At 37.6% G+C, this 24,292-nt stretch overlaps 1 protein-coding gene across 6 annotated transcripts in view; it reads right to left on the bottom strand.

Annotated features, from left to right (window-relative positions):
* The window catches only part of ksr1b (kinase suppressor of ras 1b), a 47,148-nt gene that overhangs the window by 4,556 nt on the left and 18,300 nt on the right, over window positions 1-24,292 (bottom strand). Inside the window, exons 1-16 of one of the 6 annotated variants that reach the window (XM_051861415.1) lie at window positions 22,935-23,106; window positions 14,850-14,997; window positions 13,143-13,599; window positions 7,836-7,993; window positions 7,541-7,610; window positions 7,382-7,465; window positions 7,236-7,297; window positions 7,045-7,157; window positions 6,561-6,729; window positions 6,243-6,284; window positions 5,406-5,448; window positions 4,183-4,206; window positions 3,978-4,038; window positions 3,363-3,760; window positions 442-532; window positions 63-196 (exon numbers count right to left, since the gene is read on the bottom strand). In XM_051861415.1, coding sequence (XP_051717375.1) covers window positions 63-196; window positions 442-532; window positions 3,363-3,760; window positions 3,978-4,038; window positions 4,183-4,206; window positions 5,406-5,448; window positions 6,243-6,284; window positions 6,561-6,729; window positions 7,045-7,157; window positions 7,236-7,297; window positions 7,382-7,465; window positions 7,541-7,610; window positions 7,836-7,993; window positions 13,143-13,599; window positions 14,850-14,958 — 2,015 coding nt within the window. In that variant the 5' untranslated portion in view covers window positions 14,959-14,997; window positions 22,935-23,106. Of the gene's footprint in view, window positions 1-62; window positions 197-441; window positions 533-3,362; window positions 3,761-3,977; window positions 4,039-4,182; window positions 4,207-5,405; window positions 5,449-6,242; window positions 6,285-6,560; window positions 6,730-7,044; window positions 7,158-7,235; window positions 7,298-7,381; window positions 7,466-7,540; window positions 7,611-7,835; window positions 7,994-13,142; window positions 13,600-14,849; window positions 14,998-18,742; window positions 18,903-22,934; window positions 23,107-24,292 lie in introns of those variants that run through there. The other 5 variants (XM_051861414.1, XM_051861410.1, XM_051861411.1 and 2 more) reach the window with 5 other exon arrangements.

Below are 24,292 nucleotides of genomic sequence, written 5' to 3'. Positions count from 1 at the left end.
AGCATTCTGTTTAATAAGATTATTAATTTATTATAATACTGCAGTAATGACATGCACCCTACCTGCCCTCTTGGACCACTCCAGACATCCCAAACAGGCCAAAATCTGTGATGACTACTTTGTTTGAATCGTAAAACACATTCTTGGACTTTAAATCTTTGTGCACAATTCCCTTTGCATGAAGGTAACCCATTCCCTGTAGAAGAGAAACAGAGTTAAAGCATAGACAGTATAAGGATATATTGCACTCAATATGGCGGCTATAGAAATCAAAGTTTCTTCTTTCATTGAGGTTTTAATGTGATTTGAGCTAAAGATGCAAACAGAATGATTAACTGTTGTCAGTTATTACATTTTGTTGTAAGACTATGAAGACATTTTCATTGGATAATGCATTGCTGAATCATTTAAAATATATGTATTGCATGTTATTCTTCATACCTTTACTATTTCCTGAGCGATTTGTCGTATTTTGTTGAGGTCAAGTTTAGAGTCCCTCACAACAGAGTACAGCGTCCGTCCTTTACAAAAGCTGTGGCAGGACAACATAAATAGATTAATCAAAATCCAAATGTACATATGCTCTTATATAATCTACAATATTAAACATTCAAAACATATACACTACCGCTCAAAAGTTCGGTAAGATTGTTTATGAATGAAGCCTCCTATGATTACCAGGACTGCATTTCAACAATACAGTAAAAACTTTAATATTGTGAAATATTATTACAATTTAAAACAAGTGTTTTTGAGTTTAATATTTTTTAAAATGTAATTTATTCCTGTGATCAAAGCTGAATTTTCAGCATCATTACTCCAGTATTCAGTGTCACATGATCCTTCAGAAATCATTATAATATGTAGATTTAGTGCTCAAAGAGTTTGAACTTTTCCACAATATTTTTGTGGAAACCATTATTTGATGAATATGTGATGTGATCTGCGGAAAACCCATTCACATGGTGAAATCACATCACATCACATGGTGAAATCACATCACATCACATGGTGGATTCGAGCCCTTTCCAAATATAGTTTTACTTCTTTCATAGCTTGTCTGTAGCAAAAGTTATGGTTATCTGAAGTCGGCTGATCGCTATGACTTTCAGGAACGGAATCCTGAGAAAAACAGGTTTAAATAACTCCCTTTTTTCTCATGGACATGAAAATGCACTATCCAAACATAAATGGTTGTAATTCAAGAATGCTTTGGAATATAGACCTAAGGTTGGTCTTTAAAGAAGACACTCGTCAGATTATTGTGGAAGTAAAATTAATTATGAAAGTGAAATAAAAAAAAAAAGTTACAGAAGTTTAAGTTTATGAAAATGTAAAAATATAATTGTTTATATTTTATAATAATATATTACAAAGCATGTTTTACTCTTAAACTGCAAGAAAATAAAAGCCAAAAATGTCAACATTCCAAATTTTAGGTTGATATCTCAAAAAATGAGCTTTCAGTAAGATTTTGTTTGGGCGCAGTACCACACTTTTTCACTAGATGACACCCAAGCTGACCATTTAATGGCACCTCCATTTATTTGAGTGATCTGAACCATATATTTCCATATTTTCATACATTTTATGAAGTAGACATCCTATTCAGAAGTAGTATGGGCAGTTTGGCAGTATTTGATTTGATTTCAACCTCTAATAAACACATAATTAGAATATGTGTGTTCATTATAGCTCCGCTGTTCTCTTGTGCTGCGCCTTCTCACGTTAACGTTGTATTAGAAAAAAAAAAACCTTCGCGTGTCGTAGTTTATACAGGACTGGTGGGAAATTTGCATTAATACACCTTTATTCTACATGTTATGTGGTTTATTTTGATAGGTGAACTGTCTTTGTAGTGTTAAGAGAGGGAAAGCTATGGCCGCTGGGTGTGTTCTTCAACAGTAACGTTAGAGAAAGACAGTCTTGCCACTATAAATCGCTATTTTTCTGCAATTAACAGGCGAATTTTGCCAAGATATTTTCAGAAATCAAGATGTTATAGAATGATAATTTAATGAAAACCCAATTTTGACAAAAAAATGACATTCAACCTATTTTTTGACTTTACTGAAAACGTTCCATTGCGACATCCGACGGGTTTTCCCAGATCACATCGCATATAAAGTTCAAAACAACAGCAATTATTAGAAATAGTAATCTTTTTGAACATTATATATGTCTTTGATGTTACTTTTGATCAGGCTTGGCAGAGTTACTTTAAAAATGTATTCCGTTACAGTTACAAATTACTTCATAGAAAAAATATTCAGTAACTTAATCCAAGTACCACAACATGAAAGTAATGTAATCTGATTACTTTTATATATATATATATATATATATATATATATATATATATATAAGAAAGAAAGAGAAATTTTCTTGCAGAAATTGAGAGGAAATAATTTTAATTATTTCTTCTCAATTTCTGCAAGTTTTTAAATGTTACACGTTCCATACTTTTGAATGGGTCTCAACAATAAAAATATTTTACAAATCTGATAAATTATCTATTGCAATATTATTATCGTTGTTGTTGTTTAGAGCTTAAAAATATAAAAGTCACATCAGATCATAAACAAACTGAACAAGCTCGGATCAAACATTTCTGTTTATGTTTGTTCTGCTTTAATTTTAATGTTTAGCATTATGGTTACTTTTAAAGCCCATTAAGCAATCATGTCTCATTTCCACAACTTGGGAATACAAAGCCCTGAAAATATATATGTATTCAGACATCTAGTGGCTACAGTATAGTATTATTTTTTAGTCCTTTGATAAAGAAAGTGTTTTCGTAGCTGGAAGGCGGAGATTGCACGGTACAACCATGTTGTTTGCATTTTCTTCTTTGAAAACAAAATACCAGCGAAATTTCCATGAACTGAAAGCGTTTTTCCCCGCGGGTAGCATCGTTTCAACTAGCAGCAGTGATTCAACCTGCGTCTGAGGAGATTGTAGACGGGTGTTATTTGCGCATGCACCAGCGGGTGGCTCAGGTGAGTCATCACTGGCAACAGAACCAGGAAATACTGTATAATCAAGCAGCGCTTAACATGTGTTATTATGGCAAAATAATAATGTATTTAGTTTTAAATGAAACTATTCTAATCCTGATAGTATTCCCCCTTTTTTCAAAATGTAACTGTAATCTGATTACTACGTTTTTTGACGTAACTGTAACAAATTACAGTTACTGGATTTTTGTATCCTGATTACGTAACGCCATCACATGTAATTTAATGCACATTTGCTGAGTAACACTGTTAATGTCTTCAGAAAAAAGAAAAAAGAAAAAAAAAAACACTTTTGAATGGCAGTGTACATGAACAACACAACATCTAGAGAGCAGAAAGATGAACCTGGTGATAATGGCCAGATGGGGCGGGTTCATACAGGCCCCCATAAACAGCACGACGTTCTCATGTCGTGTTTGCCGGTAGTTCATCACCTCCTTCTTGAACAACTTCAGGTGCTCCTGATTGTTACCGTCGATCTCTAACAGTCGAACGGCCACCTCTCCGTGCCAGCGGCCCCTGCACACCTTCCCCCAGCGGCCTTTACCGATCAGCTCTCCGAGCTCGAGCTGCTCAAACGGCACATCCCACTCCCGAAGGTCAACGCTAGTCTGGCTGGCCTTACGGCTTATGTGGTCCTTCCAGTATCCCCTGCAGTTGGGCAGGTCATCCACTTCATCATCTTCACTTTCATCGTCCGATCCCTCCTGATCCTGACCGTCGTCCCCTTGCTGTTCCTCATCCTGAATGAGAAGAATAGGTTTTGATTCTACGCAACTCAAAATGCAGATGTAAGATAAAAAGTTTATTTACTGTCTCTTTAGTGGCCAAGGTCACTTCACGTACACTACCGACCACAAAAAAAGCATGTGACCATCACTATAAACTGGAAATTGTGCCCACAAACGCTTTCAATTCCTGATAGCTCTGTGGGTAGAACGTGTTTATTGCGGCACTCACCACAGCTTCTCTTTGGCCTGTTGAGGTCTGCTTGACATTACCATCCAACTGGTCTGTTTCCCTGTATGGGAGAGAAGACACGCTAGACTCAGTGGGCGTCTACTAGCCACATTTAAATATTTAGCAGTATATAAATACTATGTATGATCTTGATCATTTATATGAGACAGTTCACCTGAAAATGTAAATTCTGTTATTTACTCACGTTTTTCTGAACCCATGTGACTTTCTAATGTGGGTCACAAATAAAGGAAAAATTGCTGAACATGTCATGGATTGATGTCAACTGTCTTGTCACTGACATCAAACCTCATGTGAAACATTTGAATTAAATGACAGTATTATTTTAGTATTATACTATTTATTAATATTTTGAATAAGCTTTTATTTTCATATTTTCAGTTTTAATTTTTATTAATTTTGTTTTGTGCTTTTGTCATTTTATTAGTTGTCTTTTAACATTTCTATGAAACGTTTATTAATTTCAGTATTTCAACTGTTTTATTTCAGTTAGTTGCAAAGGCAACATTTGTAATTTTCGCTTTTCATCTAATTTTTATATTTTGTCTTATTTTTAAGCTTTATTTCAAGTAGCAAAACCCATTTTTAACCATTTTAATTTCAGTTTAAAATCTTCAGTGTATAATTACTTAAAGGTGCAGTGTGTACATTTTAGCGGCATCTAGCGGCGAGGTTGAGAATTGCAATATAGAGAAGCTACGGTGGCCAACACAGGACAAAAATGTCATTGTCTGAGACAGCAGAGAGAAACTAGTGAAGCAAACGCGATCTGTAGAGCAGTTTATCCATTTAGGGCTACTGTAGAAAGAAATATGCCGGCGCAATTTAACATGTAAGGCGACCCGCGGTGTATGTGGATAGAAATGGCTCATTCTAAGGTAAAAAAACATAACGTCTTTATACACCACTGAAAACATAGTTATGTATATTATATTGCATTTCTGTCAACAGATCCTTCTAAAATTTTCAAATTGCACCTTTAAGTGTTAGCCTTTTCTCACACAAAGGTATCAAATGATTTAAGAAGACATGTTAAGCTACTCATGGTGGTGCTTGGCATTCAATTTTGTGTTCCACGGAAGAAAGACAATCTATCAGAATGGGGTCAACATGAAGGTGAATAAAAAGCATCTGAATGAACTTCAATAAAGCATGCATAATAAGTTTGAACTTGCAGGGGAATTTCACAAAAGTTCAGTGTTGCCACACTGTTTCCGTGTGAACTTAGCGCAAATGATTCATTCCTTATGAAGCAATAACCAAAACTGTGCGCCGTCACTGCTACAGTTTAGGGATATGAACAGTATAAAGCGCCATGAAGAACCAAAGCCAATGACGCTAGCATTTCCTGGGGTCAAAACACTTTTAGAAACACGAAGAAACAGTAATCAAGAGGTCTTGACTTACCCAGTGTTGTAACTGCCATTTGGATGCGTGGAACTGGATACGTCTGTGAGAAAAAAAGGGGACTCCTGAGTGTGCGATCACATGAGCAGTGTAAGAAGTTCACATTCAACATCATACACCAATGTTGCTATTAAACGTCCAGATTCCATTTTCCAAGTAATTTTACTCCACTTCAAGATTAAATGTTGAACAGATATTTTTTGTGGAAACTGTGACATTTCTTTTTTTCAGGATTCTTTGATGAACAGTTCAAAAGAAGAACATTTGATTGAAACAGAAATCATTTGTATGCTTATAAATGTCTTTACTCTCACTTTTGATCCATTTAATGTGGACCTTTCTGAATAAAAGTATTGATCTCTTTATATTATCTTACAACTTTTAAACGGTATTGTATGTGCCAAAGTTTAGTATTTAAGGTTAGGGATTTGAGCAATAGTAATAGTTTTCATGTGTTGATAACTTGGTGAACCTTTAATATAATATAAACTATACACCACGCACACTACAAGAGAACTGAAAGTGCAAAAAAATTAAGCGATTCCCATAAATAACCACTAGGAGGCAGCACACCACAGTCTAAAAACTACTAGCAACACAGGCCCTGTCCCAAACTGCACACTTCATGTGCACTTGCGGTCTTACAATGGGTGTCCCAAGCTCTGCAGCAAACCTGTCCATTTGAGACAGGGCCTTAATCTCAAATTGTAGAGGTTAAGTTTGGGTAAGCACAGTTGAGTTGTCTCAAAAGGTCAGTGATAACTCAACAAGGAACTCGGACATCACACCTGAAGGGTAAATAACAGAGTTTTGTGGTGTGGAGGATTGTTAACTCACCAGGGAAGACAAACTGCTGTCTATGCTGAAAGTAGCAGGCAGCTAACGAATGGGACAGATGTCCGCAAGGAAAAGAGAAAGACCCAGTTAAACAACTTGCTTGTTATGCATCAGCAAGAGTACGTTTTAGTAATGCTTTAGTAATGCACTGCGGGCAGATATTAGTAGGTTAGTATACATTCATCCAAGAGGTTAATTCTGAGCACTGGAGGACAGACAATGAAGAAGTGCTTCAAAAAGAGAGACCTTCTTGTGTCGAATTTTAAATGGTTTTAGACGTGGGAAAGTAAATAAGTTTCATGTGTAACCAAAACTGACCTGGGAAGTGAAAGCGACTGTCAATGTGACCCTTAGGGGAGGGGTTGGAAGGCGGAGTGGCGCTTGGGGGGTTGCTCTGACTGAAGGGGGCAGGTGAGGAGGGGGTGGAGGAGGTGGTGGAGGAGGGGTTACTACTGGAGTCCAGGTGACTCAGTGATGGAGGGTGCTCCTGAAGGGAAAGACACAAATCTTAGAAAACATTCTCCAGAAACAAGGAGTAAAAATGGATGTTTGAAACAGAAGTTCAATAACATTCAATAGCATCACCAATTTGAATTGCAAAAATAAATAATAATAAAGGTCTTTTTAAATTATCATCTTATATAATTTATTTACTTATTATTATTAAAGTTTTTTTTTTTTTTTTTTTTTTAAATGACACACTTAAACTTTAAGAGACTTACAACACCACTCTGAGTCAGCACATATAAGGAGTTAGTATGACGTGAATCTTAACTTCCTGGTTCGTGTGGTTGCTACATGCCTTTTTGTTTATTGCCTTGGGTAATGTTCCGTACTGATGCGACTCTGCCGGTCGCTCCACCTGGTTGTTGATTCCTGATGGTACTGATTCCGTTCTTCTGATCTTGTTTGGAACTGAAAGAACAGGACATAACTTTAGATCACCTGCAGCACAAAACTGTCTGAATATACAGCACTTGTACAAAATCTTACATGGTGCAAATGAAATCCTGCACTTAGGGGCCTCTTTGGTACATTTGTTGTGGCACTTCACCCTAAAAGAGATGGAAGCAAACATTAGCAGGGAGATAGTGGGAAGTCAGACGTGGTTTTCCTAAATGTTTCTCGTCTTTGCTTACTTGCAATGTTTGCATTTAACACCAAACATCATGTTCTTCTTGCACACCTGGCACGTCTGAGACAACCAGGACTTGGTGGAAAACCTGAGGAGGCACAATTTCAGTTGTGTTGGACAAACTAGTGCATAAGAATGAAAACAGGAAATCAGTGGTCAGTACCTGTGTGTGACATCCAGACCAATATCCTTCCTCATGATTAGCGGAGAGCTTCCATGGGTTGCAATATTATCTATATGATGTTAAAGAAACACAGATTAGACTCAAAATGCATTAAAAATTAGTTTAGTGTTTGCATGTTGCTTAGCTAATGTTGTGATACTCAAATGAGTATACATACAATACAAATTTTAGAAGGAAGCATAGCGTTGCTGTCTTTGGATCAGTCTTCATGTTGGAAGCACTAAATGCTGTTTAGGAAGGCAGTTTTTTACTAGGGCTAAATAAGAAAACTTACTTCTTATACCCGCAGGATCTCCCAGATGACTGGGGGTATTTGGTAGGATGCAGGGGGAACGGGCAGACAGCAGTGGTGATCGTGATGGTGAGTCTTCCCAGCCATTTCCTCCACCGTTTACCTGCACGTTCAGAAGCGGCTTGTTTTTCTTCCCACTCCTGCAGGGCAGAGGAAACAAGACTACATTTGGTATCTGGGTAGCTGACATCAAACACTTCTGGGAAGTTGACGTGCCCTGCAGTGTGACGCCATTTAAAGTGCCCCTATTATGCTATTTTTAAAGGTTCTTCGTACGTTGAATACGGAAGGCGGTCTAGCGGAAGCTAGATATTTTACTTCATAACTTCTTAAATATGGATTTTTTTTTTTTTTACACAAACGCATCAGAAGGCCTTTATTAACCCCTGGAGCCTTGTGGAGTACACGTTTATGATGGATGGATGTGGATGGAAGCACTTGTGACCTCTGTTCACATTATAAAGCTTGGATGCGTCAGGATATTTATTAATACAGTATCTCACAGAAGTGAGTACACCCCTCACATTTTTGTAAATATATCTTTTCATGTGACAACACTGAAGAAATGACACTTTGCTACAATGTAAAGTAGTGAGTGTACAGCTTGTATAACAGTGTAAATTTGGTGTCCCCTCAAAATAACTCAACACACAGCCATTAATGTCTAAACCACTGGACACAAAAGTGAGTACACCCCTAAGTGAAAATGTCCAAATTGGGCCCAAAGTGTCAATATTTTGTGTGGCCACCATTATTTTCCAGCACTGCCTTAACCCTCTTGGGCATGGAGTTCACCAGAGCTTCACAGGTTTCCACTGGAGTCCTCTTCCACTCCTCCATGACAACATCACAGAGCTGGTGGATGTTAGAGACCTTGCGCTCCTCCACCTTCTGTTTGAGGATGCCCCACAGATGCTCAATAGGGTTTAGGTCTGGAGACATGCTTGGCCAGTCCATCACCTTTACCCTCAGCTTCTTTAGCAAGGCAGTGGTCGTTTCAGAGGTGTGTTTGGGGTTGTTATCATGTTGGAATACTGCCCTGCGGCCCAGTCTCCGAAGGGAGGGGATCATGCTCTGCTTCAGTATGTCACAGTACATGTTGGCATTCATGGTTCCCTCAATGAACTGTAGCTCCCCAGTGCCGGCAGCACTCATGCAGCCCCAGACCATGACACTCCCACCACCATGCTTGACTGTAGGCAAGACTTGTCTTTGTACTCCTCACCTGGTTGCCGCCACACACGCTTGACACCATCTGAACCAAATAAGTTTATCTTGGTCTCATCAGACCACAGGACATGGTTCCAGTAATCCATGTCCTTAGTCTGCTAGTCTTCAGCGAACTGTTTGCGGGCTTTCTTGTGCATCATCTTTAGAAGAGGCTTCCTTCTGGGACGACAGCCATGCAGACCAATTTGATGCAGTGTGCAGCGTATGGTCTGAGCACTGACAGGCTGACCCCCCACCCCTTCAACCTCTGCAGCAATGCTGGCAGCACTCATACGTCCATTTCCCAAACACAACCTCTGGATATGACGCTGAGCACGTGCACTCAACTTCTTTGGTCGACCATGGCGAGGCCTGTTCTGAGTGGAACCTGTCCTGTTAAACCGCTGTATGGTCTTGGCCACCGTGCTGCAGCTCAGTTTCAGGGTCTTGGCAATCTTCTTATAGCCTACGCCATCTTTATGTAGAGCAACAATTCTTTTTTTCAGATCCTCAGAGAGTTCTTTGCCATGAGGTGCCATGTTGAACTTCCAGTGACCAGTATGAAAGAGAGAGAGCGATAACACCAAATTTAACACACCTGCTCCCCATTCACACCTGACACATGACACCGGGGAGAGAAAATGGCTAATTGGGCCCAATTTGGACATTTTCACTTTTGTGTCCAGCGGTTTAGACATTAATGGCTGTGTGTTGAGTTATTTTGAGGGGACAGCAAATTTACACTGTTATACAAGCTGTACACTCACTACTTTACATTGTAGCAAAGTGTCATTTCTTCAGTGTTGTCACATGAAAAGATATAATAAAATATTTACAAAAATGTGAGGGGTGTACTCACTTCTGTGAGATACTGTATCTCCAATTGTGTTCATCAGAAAGAAGAAAGTCATATACACCTAGGATAGCTTGAGGGTGAGTAAATCGTGGGATAAGTTTCATTTGAAAGTGAACTAATCCTTTAACACTCTCATCACCTGCTGCATTTAATTGGAATTATTACAATGCAACCAATTATAGTTCCCAGAAAGCTTACGTACTGACTCATCTGTATCACCCAGCAAGAAATCGTTTTATAGTACTTTAAAAACAAACACACATCTGCAGCTTGACCACCACAAATATTTAAAAAATATGGTAGAAATGCAGTCGTGCAGCTTCACAGGCAGGGAGTTGTGGTGGACAACAGTTCACACACAGATTCTGAGGAGGAGCTCCAATCCTGCGGACATTTATTGGCTCAGAGAGAGAGGAGAGGAGCGGGAATGATCAAGCACAGGACGCCAGCGAGTCTGAGAAGGGGTCTGACCTCGGCCTTGTGCTAACGGGAAACACTGGGGCTACGTGAAGGGGTGGAAAGAGGGGGAGTGTTGGACTACTCCGCCCCCCTCCAAAACCTGCCTGGACCTAAGCCATCAGTGATCTCAGATGACACAGCAGTCCGCTCCCACAGACCGAACACACACGGGGCAGGCCGACTTTGTATGGTACACATATGGCATGAACTAAAAGAATATGTAGAACATTTTGTCTAAGAAGGATTTGTGCTGCAGGGCAAAAAAAATCATTCCAAATTTTTGCTGAGTTAGGCAACATGTTATGTGAAGCAAATGTTGTGCAACATATAACTGAAAATCCTCTAGATGTACCAAAGATTTTCTTCCTTCTGTCAAACACAAATGGCCAATTTTTTTAGGAATATCTTGGCCACTCTTCTTACTATAATGAAAGTGAATCAGGAATGGGGCTGTCAAAAGTCCAATAAAGCACCATTAAAGTATCATAAAATATTACTAAATATTAATATTAGATGTTCATCTTTCTTTCTTCAGTCGAAAATAAATTTAAGTTTTTGAAGAAAACATTCCAGGATGTTTCTCCATATAGTGGACTTCAATGGGGACCAACAGGTTGAAGGTCCAAATGTCAGTTTCAGTGCAGCTTCAAAGAGCTCTACACGATCCCAGACGAGAAATAAGGGTCTTATCTAGCAAAACGATTTTCTAAAAAAAATAAAATAAAAATGTATATATTTTTTTAACCACAAATGCTTGTCTTGCACTAGCTCTGCAATGCGCATTACGAAATCACGTTGGAAAGGTCACGCGTGACATAGGTGAAAGTACCGATCCAGTAGCAGGGTAGGGTAAGGCGAAAAACTTCTCATTTTCTCCTCCAGCTTCAAAATCGTCCAACATCGCTGTTTTACCTTTTCTTGTTTTTTAAACACTTGGTCAGTACTTCCGCCTACGTCGCGTATGACCTTTCCAACATGACGTAATGCATGAAGTCATGGACACGCATCGCAGAGCTAGTGCAAGACGAGCATTTGAGGTTAAAAAGAATATACATTTTTATTTTTATTTAGAAAATGATCGATCATTTCACTAGATAAGACTCTTATTCCTCGTCTGGGATCATGTAGAGCACTTTGAAGCTGCACTGAAACTGCAACCCATTGGTCCCCATTGAAGTCCACTATATGGAGTAAAATCCTGGAATGTTTTCCTCAAAAACCTTAATTTCTTTTTCGACTGAAGAAAGAAAGACATGAACATCTTGGATGACATGGGGGTGAGTAAATTATCAGGAAATTTGAATTCTGAAGTGAACTAATCCGTTACGTCATTATTCACTGACAATTTTGACAGATCTCATTGAGTCAATGTTTAAGTCACAGCCCAATGAAGGTAGATTATAAAGGCCTGTGCACACCGGGACGAATATCGCGCGCGATTATCACCGACGTTTAACGCCTCGTGACTAAACAAAGGGCGCCAATGTGAGTGTGCACACCGATGCGAAAAACGGCAGGTGTAAAAGTGTCATTTTTCAGACAGGTGTGGAGCAAAATGAGTGTGATTAAGCAATGACAGAATATTCATTTCAAACACGATTATGCATGTAAAGAATTCTTAGTTACATCAAGATTAACACAAATAAAATGAAATGTCAACATATATTTCTGTGTAGTTTCATCTTACTGTTAGCCCTGTGACTAATTTCATTGTTTGAAGAGGCATTGCTTATGCATCAGATTTTATCTTTAAATAGTCACACCCTTCCAATGAACATATTCTATTCCTGTCACCTCAGTGCATTACTGTACTTCATGACTGTACAGTGCCGTAAGTGTTTTTGAGATTCCGACAACATGTTTGTCGTATTAGGCTGTATCAGGAAAGGAAAAAATCAATACATAATGCAGGCTAATGTCCAAACGGATGCATTATTGTTACAGACAGCCGTGAAAGCGTCATCATATTGCAAATGGATCGACACAACCACCCAAAAGTTTGAGGTCAACAAGATTCATTTTATCACTTTTATTCAGCAATATTATTATTAATATTATTAAAGTTATTGATCAAAAGTGACAAGGTTAAAAAAGATTTCTATTTCAAATAAATGCTGCTCTTTTGAACTTTATTTATCATCAAATAATTTCACAAAAATATTAAACAGCACAACAGTTAATAATAAATTATATTTACAAAATTGAAAAAGGTGATTTTGAATTGAAATATTTCACAATATTACTGTTTTTACTGTATTTTTGATCAAATAAATGCAACCTTGGTGAGTATTAGAGTCTTCTTTCAAAAAAAAAAAAAATGTACAGACCACAAACCTTTGAATAGTATTATATTTGAATACTAAATTGTGATTGGTCAATTTTCTTTGCATGTATTTAATCATCTATAGCCACGCTGTGACTGTGGATTTCTGTGTGAAGCGGACTGACAATAGGCCACTTTTTGAGTAGTCAGCATGATAACAGAAAAGCAGAACCAGCACTATGATTTCCTTCTGCAATTTCAGAAATGCAAATCTAGTTTGCATTTAAATAATATGCAGTGGTCAAATAGCAAAAGTTGCTGTAATCTAGACAATATTAAAGACACCCTAACGTCCGGAAGCAAACTCACACAAATCACATTTAATACTTTACCACTTATTCGGCTGTCAAAATAAACACTCTCAAAGCAAACTTTGAGAAGAGATCATCATGCCATGGAGCAATACATTCATAAATAAAATATTATTCAGTGCTGAACTTACTTGTTGGGTGTAGGGTCATCTATCCGGTTGGCCAGTTGGCTCTGGCTCTTGCTGCGTGTGAGGGTGATGCTGGGAAAGATGTTCAGCAGCTTGCGGGAGGGGGGTGGTGGAGTTCGTAGGGGCTTCAACTTGCCGGACTTTTTCGGTGGTGGGGTGGCTGGAGGGGTGGACAGCAGCCCGGAGGTGCAGCGGTTCAGCTGCGGGGAGGATGAGAAGGGGTCCGTCAGCCCGTCATAGCGGGTGTGGACAATTGTAGGGAAGTCCGCTGAGGGTAGGGCAGAAACTGACACACAGGAACGAGGGGCAGGGAAAGCAGAAGGAGGGGGCCAGCTGATTGGGTTGGGACTGTAAGACTGAGGTGCACGCATAGAACAAGACAGCGGGTCAGCAGAGGTACTGTCACGTTGAGTGGGTTCTGCTATCCACGGGATGCCTTCTTTCCTAAGAAGTCCTCCTCCTAAAACACAAAGAGTGAGAGACTTTAGGACAATTCAGGAGCAGGTGGATGATCGATGCTGGGCTCCAGACCTTGACTGAAATGACTGCTCTCCAGTGGTATTTTAGTATTATTTATATACAATTATAGTATTTATTAATATTTTGAATAAGCTTTTATTTTTTAGTTTTCATTTTAGTTTAAATTTTAGTATGCTTTTGTAATTTTTTGATTATTATTTTTTTTTATATTTCTGTTTAGCTTTAATTTTAAATTAAATTTAATTAATTTTTATTTCAGTTTTTAGTAATTTTAGTACTTATTTTGTTTTAGGTAGTTGCCCAGGTAACATTTCTAATTTTTGTTAGTTCTTTAAGTTTAAATGGTTAGTTCACCCAAAAATGAAAATTATATCATTTATTACTCACCCTCATGTCGTTCCACACCTGTAAAACCTCTTCAGAACACAAATTAAGATATTTTTGATAAAATCAGTGAGGCCTCCATTGACAGCAAGATAATTAACACTTTCAAACGCCACGAAAGCTACTAAAGACATATTTAAAACAGTTCATGTGACTACAGTGGTTCAACCTTAATGTTATGAAGCGACGAGAATACTTTTTGTGCGCCAAAAATAACAACCAAAAAAACAACTTTATTCAACAATATCTACTGATGGGCGATTTCAAAACACTGCTTCATGAAGCTTCGAAGCTTTACGAATCTTTTGTTTCGAATCAGTGATTCGGAGCGTGAATCAAACTGCCAAAGTCATGAATCATGATTCGGATCGCGTGTCAAACCACCAAACTGCTGAAATCACGTGACTTTGGCGCTCCGAACCGCTGATTCGACACAAAAGATTCATAACGCTCTGAAGCTTCATGAAGCAGTGTTTTGAAATCGGCCATCACTATATAAGTCGTTACTTTGTTTTTTTGGCGCACCAAAAATATTCTCCTGGCTTTATAATATTAATATTGAACCACTGTACTCACATGAACTGATTTAAATATGTTTTTAGTACATTAATGGATCTTGAGAGAGGAAATGTCATTGCTGGCTATGCAGGCCTCACTGAGCCATGGGATTTCATCAAAAATATCTTAATTTGTGTTCTGAAGATGAACAAAGGTCTTACGGGTGTGGAACAACATGAGGGTGAGTAATAAATGACATTATTTTCATTTTTGGGTGAACTAACCCTTTAATATAGCTAGAATTAAAGCATGGTAAAAAGCCTAGAGCAGGAAGGAGTCAGCAGTGACCTGTGTCAGTAGCGCTCTTGAGACAGGAGAGGGCAGCGGTGATGCGGGAACACTCCTCGCTGCTACAACCCAGTCTTTTCATGGTGTCTTCCACCTGGGCACTGGACATTTGCAGCAAAGCATCCAGAGACAGCTTCACAGGGACTGCCTGGAAGACAGAATAAAACAATAATCATTGCATATAGGCAGAAATGAACACAGATGATTAACTGCACATTCTTGTAAAATGATATTTATTCAGTAAACAGCACCAGATATTACTTCTTGACTTATTTGGCATTTCTGTGGCCACTGATGTGGCTCATATAGTCAGACGGAATGGAGTCTATATACTAATTAGAGAAAGATTAGGTGATAAAGCCCCCTGGAATCCCCCCGCCGCCACTAAGACTGCTGGCATCTCATGGCACCAGACTGAGCCAATGTCCAGATACCCTGCACAGTCCGGTTTTCTTTCACTGTCCGCCCTCTCTGTTACATTCCTCCACCCTACAACATTCCTGCGCTCTTTGGCGTCTCCCTGCCGTATTTCAATTCTCACCCAAAACACACACACACGCTTACTCAAACGCATGACTGAGAAGCTGCCCAGCAACAGCTCTAGCTGTGGTCAGTGTGGTCTCCATGGTAAATGAAGAGATAACAGGACACATTAGACTAGAGCTGGGTTAAAAATATCGATTTCTTGATTTTAATCGATTCTCTTTAAAGAAGCACACTTAATAAGCATTGTGCTTTGATAAATTCTCTCAATTTTATTACAAAATTCAAACAAGAAATACCGTTTCGGCGCTTTTTAATGTGTCGTGTAAAATCACGTGTCATGTAATCACTCAACCCCCAAAAGACATCAATAAAACAGCGTGTAAACAATGTCATGTAACATTACATTTACCCCAGAAAAGCCATTCAAAACTCATTAGTCAGCTAGAAAAATTAACCCTAGAGAGGAGCATTTTGGTAAATGTATGTTTGCGTCAGTGCTCAGACCCCTTGGTCTAGACGATCAAAAAAGGAACAGAAAGTCTATCGGCAGAGAAGATGGGATGAATCAGATTCATCAATACAGAGTTTTGATTTTAAAAATGTGATATAGCACACATCAGCGTAGAAAGGTTTCAGGTGGAAGAGTAAAATGACTCAATTTTTATGCTTGGTTGCTAAACGTTGTCAAGATGTCTGCGTGGCTGGTTAAGGGGAATCACGCAACTACTGCTGTGTTTATAGCAGGCGTGTGTGTGTGTGTGTGTGTGTTTGTTTCATTTTAGCTATGTAAGCTACACTTCAGGGACAAAACTGATAATTAAGCAGTATCAGGCAAGAAATAATGCTGATAGTCAGGTGGTAGTGGAAGGTTTTCAGTTTCCCAAAATGTTGAGAAAAACTTAAGACACAAAAAAAAAAAAAGCATATTAAAAACATTTTCAGTAATTGAAATAATGTTGAAATAAAATTGAAATATTAGATGAAAAAATTAAACATTAGAAGTAAGCAATAAAAAAAAAAACAGATAGGAATAAATGAAAGCTAAATAGAAATATTAAAAAAATAAAAGCTAATTCAAAATATTAATAAATACTCCAGCACACACACACACAGCACAGAAACTTATCAACGCTGCCCTGAGACTTTTATTAATAAATCATCTTCGCTACTGATTCACTACATTATATTTCTCAACAACAAGGGGGTAACATCGCTGGTTTTGAAGTAATTAAACTCACAGCTAAGTTGTTAATAGAGAGAAGCTGAACAACAGGTAATTCACACACACACACCTCTCTCTCTCTCTCTCGATAATTAATTCAAATAACATCGTGTCCTAACCAGATGCGATGCGTTAAGATTCCAGCAACAAACAATTTGACTGTCCACACTAGACTCGACACGACAATGAGAAGCGATAAAATCAATCAAAAACCACAGCCAATCAGAAGAGAGTGTGGGCGGGCTCTCTCGGCAAGAGCACAGCGGACACATGAAATGGGCAAGTACTTAGTAAAATTCATAAATATTACACCATTTAAACATTATTTAAAGTACATACGGAGTGACTGAACCAATCTTTGTCATAGAATACACTTGTTTGTTCGCATTGAGTTGACAGTTTGAACGTTCTTGTGCCCATTTATTTATTTTCAAGATCTGAGATGAATTAGCCAGTGTTGTTTTCATTACAGCTAAAAAGCTGGGAACACAGAATGATATTCAAACTCACATTAGACGCTTTTAACATTAAATAAAGCACATAAACAGTACCTGATAATATCATTGCCATACATTGTGTTGCTGTTTCAGCCACGATGTCGCGTCGCATCTGGTTAGGACACGGTGTAATGCTATTCAAATAAATGTAATCTTACGCACTACTTTATCTCTGTGTCAGATTTAAAGCAGCAGAATGCTACATTAGATCTAACGAGCCGTAAATGACCATAATAACCATAATTTTTACCCTTCCGGTTAAATATCATGCTGCAAACACCAGTAACAGCTTTAAGTTGTCAATGTTTGGAAATGACCATGGTATAAGCGCAATAATCCACGGCTAGCTGTGCATTAAATCACGTCAGGTGGTTCTTTGCCTCCACGGCGTGCATTAAACTCGTTTAATGCACACACAACTAGCCGTGGATTATCCCTTACATAAACAATACTAAAAATAAACACACAAATAAAATACATTATAATATATTTAGATATATATTGTTTTTAATATGCAAATATTTTCTAAATGTGTAGATTTAAAAATAATAACAATAACATTTTTGGTACCTTGTGATATTTAAAAAAAATGGGAAATTCCTCCGTTACACTAATTGTGTTTGTATGAGGTGGGTGTGTGTGATACAGCACATCATAAACAAGTGAAACTGCCTTCTGAAATTGCATGCATAGCACTCAGGGGAATGGGGATCTTCCAGCATCCTTATGGAGACTTCCTTTTTGAACAACAGCCAAAGATAAGAATTAAAAGCACAGATCTCTTCTCAACAAATACTAGACAACATTATCAAAACATTTACCTTAAAGCTGTAAGAACAAGAGACCAATATTAACTTAAGCGGAGTATAAGTCAAACCAATAAGTGTAATCTTTCCATAAACATACAGTAATATAAATAAACTTTCATCTAATGGACATGCTATTGTTTATTTCTCTATTCTGTCATTCAGAACACAACACATCAGGTACATTTTCATAATGAGGGTGTAAAATACACATCTTGGTTGATCTATACGTCTGAGTTAATAAGTACATGAATTACTGTGTTAAAACAGACAAGCTGGGGCAGAGAGCAGGTGAAATGACACATACCGATACCGAGGTGATGTCTGAACATGCCTTGTACCTGAGTTTATGAGCTGACGTAACACAGGGAGTGATGCTCTGAACATAAAAGCTAAACGCAGCGTTGCGCTTGCTTCCATCCAAACAAACGCACACAACTCCCACCCACCACAATTCAAATAATCCAGTTAAACTCTCCTAACAAACAATTCATCAGAATAAGTCGTTGACAGTGATGGTTACTTCTGGTCTGTTAGTAGAGTGAATCTACAACCATTAAGAAAAAGTGCCAAAATGTGTCCTCACAAATTAAATAAATAGATAAAAATCACCAAGCCTCCCTCAAAAAGCTCTTCAGTGGAATTTCAACTTGATAAGTATCTCAAACAAATGGTAAACGAGGAACTTCCCCACAGGCTTCTGAGTTTGTGAGCCTCTTGTGTTCAAACATAGCGTTAGATATCTGCCGTTGCTAATTTCGTTTGCAGACTTTCTATGACCACAGAGGCACTTGCATGCAGGCAGGAAACCGACAAACATCAAAAACAAAACACAGTCTTAAAATGAGACTCCAAAACACGAAGCAGTCAAGAATACTATACCACGAGAGATTCTCCACTGAAGTTGTCCTTTCCTAAATCTCATATCCCAGAAACAACAAAATCAAAGTCTGTCCTCAGAAGTCAGTCACGCTGTAAGAGCTGCTCCCTTCCAACCCAAACTTCCCCTCCTACTCGCCCCGTCCCTCCTCCCTTTCCCCACCGTCCCTCCCCTCTATCCCTCTTTCCTTCCTGTGAACATGCCTGGGAAGTCTCTCCGCAGCTCTGGACACTCCTCCTAAAAACACATGGTCACCAACTGAGCTGTTCAGTTTATTAAGTGCAGATTAACATTCCTTCTCTCAACTAAGGATGGGTCGCGATGGTCAACTAGTCAACTCAGGGGACTAACTATTTATTTATTTATTTACAACCAAAGACACTTTTTAACAAGTTTTGGGTATGGCAAATTTGTATAATTTAGTAAATAAATGCATGCAACTTGACATCTGTGAGATTTTTTTTATTTGGAAAAAGTAGTCATTTGAGCCACAGTGCCACAACTTAATCAAATGACCAATTTCTCCCAGAAATTAAATAATACTTAAGAAAACATATACGACCAAAAACATGAAAGACGCTTTTTAACAACTTATATTTAGTATTTTTTTCAATCAATTAATCAACCAATCAATCAATAAAAGTTCTAATATAAATGGGACTAAATAAAATTGAAACTAAACTTGATAGTCACTTATTAGCCATGCATTTTTAGCTTCGACATTTTGTTTTCCACAGGAAAAAGTGGTAATTTCTGCCATAGTGGCACATATTTCTCTTAAAATAACATAAGAAAAAATAATAAATACAATAAAAATAAAATTTCATGCTGTAAATAGTTTTGCATTTCTAAAATAGTTCAAATGTTCAAGACTCTGCAATCCATGGAAGCTTGTTTCCACCACTAAATAAAAAATAAAAAATAAAAAACGTAATTGTGACTTTTTCTCTCAAAATTCTGACTTTTTTTCCTCAGTATTGTTACTTTATATCTCGCAATTCTGACTTCAAAACTTGCAATTCTGACTTTATATCACGCAATTCTAACTTTACATCACGCAATTCTGACTTCAAAACTCACAATTCTGACTTCAAAACTCGCAATTCTGACTTCAAAACTCGCAGTTCTTACTGCATCACGCAATTCTGACTTCAAAACTCGCAATTCTGACTTTATATCATCCAATTGCAAGAAAAAAGTCAGAATTTTGAGACAAAAATTACCAATTACCTTTTTAATTTTTTTATTTAATGGCAGAAACAAGCTTCCATAGCATTCTGATCCATTCTGTTGCTGTTGTGTAAAGGCCCCCTTAGAAACTCTTCTGACTGGGGTCAGGTGAACTTGAAACCAGCCTAATTATGCAAAGTTTCCTTAAGTAAGATTATCCGACTAGTTGTTCAGGCAACCCACTGACTAGTCAACTTCAAAAATACGCAATTTTTCACATCCTTATTGTTATCTCCACAACCATTAACAGAGCAGACATCACAGATTCCACATGTTCTACAAAAAGACTCATTTATGAGGCTATTAACTGAGCAGGATGTCTTTTGACTGTGTGAAACAGAGATTAATGAGGGTTAGGCTAGCCTAAGTCGGTCTTTGACCTGTCACCATACATTTTGTGCATGAGTGATCATCCTGGGCCAAAAGAGAGGCCACATTAGAGGAACAAAGGAGAGCAAAAAAGGGGGTACAGCACAGGAAACAGAGGTTTGGGTGAGATTGCTTTTGTCACTGACTCTTTTTTCTTTCTATCTCTTTTTCTTTATCTTTGCCTTAAGGAAGGCCTCTAGTGGATCCACAGGATGTGACCCACAAAAAAATATGACTCAGACAACCACTCCTGCCTGTGTCCTTTAGACTTACTCAATAACACACGTTGGCATGTTTTGGAATGCCCAAATCCAAACGCTCCAAACCCTGGTTGATTTAATATAAGCATTATATTCCATAAGCGACTCATAATCAGTCACCACAACAAAATACAGGAACAAGAAATAAATAAACATAAATTTGAATGGTGCATCATGGTTGTTGCTCCGCTCAGTCACAGTTATTGAGCAATGGGAAACCCCATCAGACTGGCAGCTGCTGGAATTTCAAAGAATGAGTCACAATATACAAAATAAAGTGTAATGACGTCAACTCTCAGTTATTGCTCATTGACTCTCGCACACAACAGATAAGTGTTAATCGGTGTTATTTTAGTATTATTTATATGCTATTAGCATATATAGCTTTCAATTTTGTATTTTTAGTTAATTTTGTATTTGTTTTTTTTATAATTAATTTCCTGTGATTAATTTTAGTGCTGCATCTAATATTTATATTAATAATTCAACTATTTCAGCTTTACTTCAATGCTTTTATTATTTTTACTTAACGATAATAACCTATATGATGAGATTGTTACAGATAGGACATGATCAGATGCCCCCAAAGTATTTGGATGCCTGACTTAAAGTCTTAATGTTGTTGCCTTACAGAACAAACGTAGTCTTTATTTTAAAGAAGTATAGCATAAGCACTCTTTCAAGCAAAACCTTAAAAAAGGGGAACCAACGTCATACAAACACTAAAAAAGCACCTTATAAATAGTTAAAAAAGAAGAGTGACGTTAGTTATAAAACAAGTGACGTTGCTGCTTGGTTTGATATTTTGTCATGTAATGCAACATGAGATGCAATATCTGGATCAACACGCACATTGGCAAATTTCTATATATCCTAATTATTGTTAATATGTAATTCATTTTTCCAGGAGCTCTTTGCTTCTACCTTCAATTAAATTGCTAACAGTGATTGTAAATTAATTGCCTAAATTATTACATTATTAGATAACTGCATTCTCCAAATTGTAATGTTGACATGCATTCTCTGTAAAGCTGCTTTGAACGATATGTATTGTGAAAAGCGCTATACAAATAAAAATTTTTTTTTTAAAAATGACCTAAATACCTAGGTCAGCTGTAATTTCATAAAGGGCGTGATATCAGATGTAGCAGGTTGTGACATCATGACATCAGAGTGACTAAACATGATCAGATATAAATGATAACAGTTTTTATGTAACAACACATATAAATATGATCAGCCACAGCATGATGACACCCTAGATTGTTCTCCATTTCTAGTAACTACCATGTAAACAAATACTCACAAAGCAGTAACGATATCAGGGAAGACAGCAGAGGTGTTTCCTAGCAGTTCTGTAGACGCACTAGGAACCACAAGTCACACATACGCAAAATAACTCCAATGTAACATGTTTCCCTAAACTGTCTAATCATGCAAATACAACTAAATTGTCCGAAGTCCCATCTTGATGACCCTACAAAAAAGCTGTCACTGGGGTGGTACCCTTTCAAAAGGTATACCTTTGTAGCTAAAGAGTGCATATTAGTACCTAAATAGCACATTTTAGAACCTCTTTAAAGGGTACCGTCCCAGTGACGTGTTTTATACTATTTTTTTCTGAGAGTGCAGCATGAATAAAAATTTCTATTACACTGGGGCCACTGGATTCCCTGCTGTCCTCTCCGAGAGGGGCAGGCTGCCTGCCACATGCATGCATTCCTGCCCCGTGAATCACCGTAGCAGCCTGGTGTGATACGTTAAAATACAAACTTATAGGGTTAGGGCAGTGATTGTTAAGTCGTGACTCAAAATTGGGTCTCAGGTAAATAACAAAATAAAACAAAACAAAACAAAATAAAATAATTATAGGAAAATAAATAGGCTTATCACATGTTATCATATTTATGTGAACATACTGTATGTAACTGTAAAATATATATGCAAAGCGAACAAAAATATTTTCCAGACTACATTAAATATATGTTCTTGCAAAAAGAATAAGGATTATTTATGCTGACCACAATACGTCTTGTGCTGTGAATTACTGACTGCCAAGATAATATAATTTTATTTTTCTTAAATTATTAAGATGATTAATATAATAATAAAATTATTAATATTAATACATTTTAAAACATTTAAGTTTACTTTTATATAATGCACAATTTTTGTACCATATTGGGTCAACACTTAGTCCTAAAGCAAAACCAGGCCACAGGCTGACACAGACAGACAGAAATGGACTGTTGCAAGTACACAACAACAAGGCAAGTATTTTAGGACACTGAAGAGAGGAAAACTGGAGGAGACAATAAAAAACATGCCGTCCTACCGCAGTGACCGAAGTGAAGCAGTCAGCTAATCAGAGGCATGCCACAAAGTGACCCCTGCTCTCCCCACTAGGATAAATTGTTTTTATTTTTAAAGTTTTGTTCCTCAGTCTTGTATAAGCTGTTTATTTCCCTGTTTGTCTGTTTCAGTGTCTATTGAAAGCAAACAAGTCTGCGCATTTGCCAGGCACTCATGAATGCAGTGCTGTTCTGGTCAGCTTTGTGTATGACAGTTATGGGGGCGAGGAGGGGGGTGGCTTTTGGCAGCGAGAGAGACCCCTTTTGGAGTCTAAAAATAGACGGACGGGAGAGTTTTTGACAGTGGCTGACACTGCACATTCTGAGCTTTGGAGTGGGATCAGGTGTGTGGATCCACTGAGGGCTGAAACGCCACAGAGACCACAGCAGGGAGCAAGCAAAACATCTTTCCTCCCCTGTCCAAACCCTCCAATAACATACTTTAAAAAAAAAAAAAAAAAAATCAGACAGTCTTTAAGTAGAAGATACAGTTTAAAGGGTTAGTTCATCCAAAATTGAAAATTCTGTCTTTAATTACTCACCCTCATGAGACCTTCGTTCATCTTCAGAACACAAATTAAGATATTTTTGATGAAGTTCGAGAGGTATATTCTCCTCCATAGACAGCAATATAATCAACACTTACAAGGTCCAAAAGGTACTAAAGACATTATTAAAAAAGACGTGACTGCAGTGGTTCAACCTTAATTTTATTTGGACGTAAACACGGAAGCTCTGCGATGTGTTCACTGCGCCAACTGCGTAACAGGCTGACAGGAAAGAGGAAAAATTGTTGAACAAAGTCATTATTTTTGTTTTGTTTTTGCACACAAAAAGTATTTTTATCACTTCATAACATTAAGGTTGAACCACTGTAGTCACGTGGACTATTTTAACAATGTCTTTAGTACCTTTCTGGACCTTAAAAATTGTGTTGATTATATTGCTGTCTATGAATGAGTCATATGCCTCTCGCATTTCATCAAAAATATCTTAATTTGTGTTCTGAAGATGAACGAAGATCTTACGGGTGTGGAACGACATGAGGGTGAGTAATAAATGACAGAAATTTCAGTAACACTTTAAAATAAGGTTCATTAGTTAACACGAACTAATAATGAACTGCAATTATACAGCATTTATTAATCTTTTTTAATGTTAATTTCAACATTTACTAATACGTTATTAAAATCTTGTTAACATTAGTTAATGCACTGTGAACTAAAAAAATGAACAACTGTATTTTCATTAACTAACATTAACGAAGATTAGTAAATACAGTAACAAATGTATTGCTCATGGTTAGTTCATGTTAGTTAACACATTAACTAATGCTTAACTA

The sequence above is a fragment of the Ctenopharyngodon idella genome, chromosome 15 (genome assembly GCF_019924925.1).
Source record: "Ctenopharyngodon idella isolate HZGC_01 chromosome 15, HZGC01, whole genome shotgun sequence".
In the NCBI taxonomy this organism is placed as follows: Eukaryota; Metazoa; Chordata; class Actinopteri; order Cypriniformes; family Xenocyprididae; genus Ctenopharyngodon; species Ctenopharyngodon idella.
Note: the sequence above shows the minus strand (reverse complement) of the source record. Positions and strands in the feature narration are given on the sequence as shown.